General features: G+C 16.5%; 2 protein-coding genes across 2 annotated transcripts; one reads left to right on the top strand and one right to left on the bottom strand.

Moving 5' to 3' along the window:
* Positions 1-256: 256 nt before the first annotated feature.
* On the top strand, positions 257-2020 carry PGAL8A_00091800 (conserved Plasmodium protein, unknown function; the record flags this gene model as incomplete). The annotated part of the gene is made up of 1 exon (XM_028671755.1): positions 257-2020. The coding sequence occupies one exon, from the start codon at positions 257-259 to the stop codon at positions 2018-2020; it is 1764 nt and encodes a 587-aa protein (XP_028526036.1).
* Positions 2021-3341: 1321 nt separating this feature from the next.
* Positions 3342-4631, bottom strand: PGAL8A_00091700 (golgi organization and biogenesis factor, putative; the record flags this gene model as incomplete). Its single annotated transcript, XM_028671743.1, has 1 exon — positions 3342-4631. One exon carries the CDS (start codon positions 4629-4631, stop codon positions 3342-3344), a length of 1290 nt encoding a protein of 429 aa, XP_028526035.1.
* Between the last annotated feature and the right edge of the window lie 1414 nt (positions 4632-6045).

Below are 6045 nucleotides of genomic sequence, written 5' to 3'. Positions count from 1 at the left end.
TTTTTTTTTTTTTTTTTTTTTTTTTTTTTCTTCTTCTTTTTTATTGTTTATTTTTATAATTTTGTTTACATATATATATTTAGATAAAAATCATTTTTTTTTTTTATGTATTTAGCATTATATACATTTATTTACATATATATTATTTATATGTATTTTATTTTTCTTTTTTTGTAAAAATATATATATATATATATATAATTTTTTTTATTATCAAGTATATATCATTAAATGTATATATTTATATTGGATCAAAATGATAGTAAATAATTACAAAAAGCCCAAAAGAGTATGCTTTAGTGTATATTATAATAAAGGATTTTTCTATGGTAAAAGGTACAATTATAATGGTTATAATAGATATAAGAATTATTATAACTATTATAAATTACAAAATTACAAAAAAAATAATCATTACGAGCTATATAACAAGAGAAAAGAAACATTCAGAAAGACTGGTTTATTAAAAGGAAACTTTAAAAAATCTAAATTAGAAATTGAAAATAAAAATATAGAAACACAAGAAAAGAAAAAGGGAATGAATAAAAAAAAATGTATTATAAAAATACTTAAAAGGCCAACGGAAATAATGAAAAATGAAGAAACAATAAATAATGTGTGTGATGAGAAAAAAGAAGAAAATAAAGAAACCAAAGAAAAAAAAAAAAAAAACAAAAAAACAAAAACGGAAAAAAGCACATCTGTAAAAAAATCAAAAGAAGGCTTTAAATTTTCTTCAACACAAGAACTTTTTAATTTATTATTGAAAGATGTTAAAGAAAATTCTATTGAAGAAATAATATCATCTAATAAAGAGATAGAAGATAAAGAAATTGAAAATCAAAGGGAATATACAAATAAGAGAAATAAGAATATTAAAATAGATAATACAAAAAAAGCAAATATTATTAATGAATTAAAAGTGATAGAAGAAAAAAATAATATTAAAGACAATTATGAAATTAAAAAAGACATCAGAGAAAATAATTTTACTAGTGATAATGAAAAATTTTTTTTAGAATATATAAATAATGAAAATGATAATAATAATAATAATGAAGAAAACACTACAAAAAATTTTTACATTTCAGTAATTAAAAATATAAATAAAAGATACGAAAATGATTCCCTTTTATTAAATGACAAAAGTAACAAGAATAATTTTCCTAATAATATAAACTTAGAAAATAACAGTAATAAATCCGTAAAAATGATAAAAAATTCTGAAAAAAATTATTATAATAAAATACATGACAATTATTTGAAACCTGTACCTTCGAAGTCATTATATTCCTTATCTTATCCTAATCTTTTAAATCATACATCAAAAGAAGAATTGTGTAAGAATAATAGTTTAAAATATGAAGAAACAAAAAAATCAAAAAAAGAAGAGGATGCAAATTTATTTGTAATTCCATTATACATGAGATCACCAAAGCCTGAACAAATTCCAATACCAATTTATTTATCAGAGGATGGTGATAAAAATGCAAGTAAGGAAGAAATTAATTTAAAAGATAAAGAAAAAAATGATAAAAATAAAAGTAATATTGATATTAATGTAAGGGAAAATATTAGTAATGTATATAAAGATAAGATAACAAATACATATAATGGGAAAACAAGAAATTGTACAAGAAATTTAAAAGAAATTCCATATGTAAACATGAATAAAGAAAATTCTTTAAATATTCCAAAAAATATTACTGAGAAAAAAAAGAAAAAAACATATTTGAATAGAAATTTTGTTACTTTCAATTTAGAGCAAAAATCCAAATTAAACTATGATTCTATGAACTTCAATATGGGAAATATGAAAAAAAATAATCAATTATATAACTCACATTCCTATATGAAAACATCAGGTTATAATGGGTATAATCAAAACAAGAATGGAAAAAACTTTAAAGTAGATAAATTTTTTTATAACAAGAAATATAAGGTTAAAACCAATTTTAATGATAATCAAAAAAATAAAAATTTTCATTTTTTAAAAGATGTAAAAATTGCTGTATATTAATATATGAAATAACATGATTATATATATTTATAATGTTTAAGATTATTTTAGCATTGCTATTTTATCATTTAATTAGTTAAATTTTACTAAAAAAAAAAAAAAAAAAAAAAAAAAAAAAGATGGAATAAATATAAATAAAGGTGTATATAAATACTTATATAAATCAATTGTAAAGTACTCAATATTTATTTATAAATTTAAAAAAAAAAAAAAAAAAAAAAAAAAAAAAAAAAAAAAAATTATGAAAGGATGAATGTAGAAAGTTATATTAATGACTATATATGATATATGTATATGAAGTTTATTATATTTAATGTTATGAAGTGTTTTATCAAGAATTGAGAATATATAAAATTTATTTTTTTATATATATATATTAATAATGTATTTTTTTTATTTTATTATAATTTAGTTTTTTACATTAGAAAAACGTACAATTTAAAATTTTATAATTTTTTATGAATAATGTATAGATAAAAACAAATAAACAAAAAAACTTAAGAAATAATTATGATTTGAAGAGATGAATAAAACAAAGTTATATGAAAATAAAAATAAAGGAGATAATACAGAAAAAAAGGTTGATAAACTTAAATATTTTATTAAAAGTGTATATATTTTTTATTTCTTTTTTTTTTTTTTTTTTTTTTTTTTTTTTTTTTTGTTTTACGTAATAGATTTTCTCTTCATTTTTATATTTTTCTCCACTGTTAAAAATTACATCAATATAGTTTATTCATGATTCTGAAATATTTCTAAATAAATTACATATATATATTTAAAGATAGATAGATATATGCAAAAATGTACATTTTAATTATGACTTTAATAATGTATATGTAAATTATTAAATTTATTGTGAAATTTTTCTTTTACTAATTATAAGAAACTTATGAACGTAACTAACATAGTTAAGATAATAAATATGATTGTATTTGTAGTAAATTTAAAATAAAAAAAAAAAATTGTAGTTAATAAAAAAATTCTCAATTATAGATATAAAGAAGCAAGAAAAAAAAGAAAAATATAAAATAAGAAGTTAAAAGAAAAAATTTTATAAAGTATATTCAAACTAAAATTTTATAAATAATAAAAGAAAAAGGAGTTTCATTTTGTTTTATATTAAGAAAAATTAATTATAAAAAAGAAAAAAAAAAAAAAAAGGCATATTCATAAAAGAATTTTATATCACGAAAATAGGTGTCTTAAATAATTTTATTTTTAATTATTTTCTTTAATTTTTCAATTTTTTATAGATTTAATAAAAAAAAAAAAAAATACAGGTATATTTGTTTTTTCTTTTTTTTTTTTTTTTTTTATTTCATATTTTAGTTTGACTAGTTAAATCTAAGATTTTTTGAACGTTATTTATATATTTATTAATTTGATTGTTTAACAGTTCCCAGTGAGTATCATCGAAATGCCTTAATATGGTCGTTTTCATCTGAATTGTTTTGTTTATTTGATCAATTTTCGCATCAATAACACCACTTCCAATAGCTGCAACAAGTATTTGTTCAATTTTTAGAGGGGTTATATTTAGTTTTTCCGAAATGTATTGAATATTTTGAATTTTAATGTCTTTAAATAAAGATATGATAGATAATAAATAAATTTTGTTTTCACAAGCTTCCAAATTAATGTTATATTTTTCAAAAAAATCAACACCATATGTATTCTTAAATGTTAAGAATTCATGAATACCATATTTATAAAAAATAACTAATAATTCAAAAAGTGGTTGATGTTCTTTTATATTCTGTAAATTTTGTATAGCATCTAAATTTAAAATTTCATGAAAATAAATATTACTGTTTAAATTAATAGAATCAACTATTAATTCAACACTTGCATTAATTGTGTTTGGATGATTTAAAATTTCTTCACTTTCTTTTTGAAAATAATAAATATGTTTTTTTAAATGTTTAAATGAATCTTCATATTTTTTTAACTTTTTTAACTCTTGAGCAATTATTAAATAAATTTGTCTTTTTTCTCTTGAACTAATATTCCATTCTTTTATCCATTGATCAATAAATTTAATGTATGGCAGAATATTATGAAAAATATTATTCTGTGAAGAAAATTGTAAAATTGCTATAAAAGTAGGAAATCTAAAAGAAAAATTAACACTAAAAGAATTGTATAATAATTGTAAAATTTTTAATCTTAATTCAGGAAATACATTATAATTTTTTATAGCCTTAATAAAATTATTTGTTGCATTATTTAAATCTTCTACACTTTTAAATTCCAGCTGTAAAATAGATATTAAGATAACAAAATATTCTTCTACTTCCTTATAAAATTCATTAAAACTCTTTACACTTTCTTTATTGTCAATTATAACTTTAATTTTATTATTTTTTTTTGTTTCAACGAGGGTTTCAAATACAAAATCACTAGCTGATAATAATAAGGAAAATATTTCGGATCTATTATTACTTTCTGATTCTTTATCTTGTTTTTGATATATATTTAAAAATTTTTTAAAAAAAACTTCATATTCTTGAATATTTTTTTGCTTTAATATCCCAAGTATCCAATCTCCAATAGTTACTGCAGTAACTGTTCCCGATATATCATGTGTTAGCTGAATATAAACTGACATCTTTGTATAAAAAAAAAGGAAAAATAAGGAAAGGAAAAATGAGAAAAACAAAAATGAAATACAAACAACAAAACTTTATATATAACTTTCTATCCTTTATTTTCACTTTTTTTTTTTTTTTTTTTTTTTATAATATAAAAATAGGATAATAAAGCAAACTACTTGTTTTCTTCTGCAAGTAATTTTATGAAATTACAAAAATAAAAGTTTTCACAGATTATTTTAACCTAATTATTATTTATATAGATATTATTTTTAAAAAATCAATTTTTTTTTTTTTTTTTTTTTTTTTTTTATATACTTAACATTTTTGTTAATTATATTTTTTTGAAATAATTTTTATAAATTTTTAAATGATAAAATTCTTCTGTTTATTTTTTTATTTTTCTCAATATTTTATTATTGATATCATTTTTATTGTTTTATTTTTTATTTTTTATTTTTTATTTTTTATTTTTTATTTTTTTTTTTTTTTTTTGTATATATGTATCTTACAAGATATACTTAAAATTATTATAATACTATTTATATTTATTATATATACTTTTTTTTTTTTTTTCTTTTGTTTTTGCTTGTTTTATGTTATTCTTTAATTACATATATATTAAGGAATAAAAAATATATCGACAAAATTTTATTTAATTCATTTTATTTTGTTATAAAAAATTTTATATCTCATAGAAGTAAAGCTTTTTTTATTTTTTATTTTTTATTATTTTTTTTAATTGTGCTTTTATTATTTTATATTGTTTATACAAAAATATGTAAACCTATTTATATGCATATTTAGCTTCAAAATTTTTTTCCAAAAAAAAAAAAAAAGGGTAAATATTTTATAAAGAAAAAACAAATTACACTTTCTCAAGTGATAGATTAAATACTTTTCTATATATTTGTAATTTTATTATGTATACATGTTATTTTGATAATTATTTATTAATAGATATTTAGATTTATATGCTATTTGAAGAATTATGTTAATTTATGTTACTTTAATACATTTTGTCGGGGTGATATAATTTGAGTGAACATTTGAATAATTATTAATTAAATACACTTTTAAATATTCATTAAATGAATATCAAAAATGATATATTCTTAACAGAAAAAGAAAATTTTTTTTTTAAATTATATTTTTATTTTAAAAGATATTTTGTTTTATATATTTTTTTTTTTTTTTTTTTTTAATAGTCTAATTTTTATATCAATAATAACATATGAAAATATATTAATGTAAAAGAAAAATTAACATTTTAACAGTAGCAACACATTAAATACATTTAATAAAAAAAAAGAAAAAGTATATAAAAATATATATATAATTAAAGATATTAGTATGTAACAATATATATATATATATAATACCTCTTTTTTTTTTTTTTTTTTTTTTTTTTTTTTTTTTATATTTTTTTTT

This window comes from Plasmodium gallinaceum (genome assembly GCF_900005855.1).
Source record: "Plasmodium gallinaceum strain 8A genome assembly, contig: PGAL8A_v1_61, whole genome shotgun sequence".
Taxonomy (NCBI): domain Eukaryota; phylum Apicomplexa; class Aconoidasida; order Haemosporida; family Plasmodiidae; genus Plasmodium; species Plasmodium gallinaceum.
This window is presented reverse-complemented; position numbering and strand designations above follow the sequence as displayed.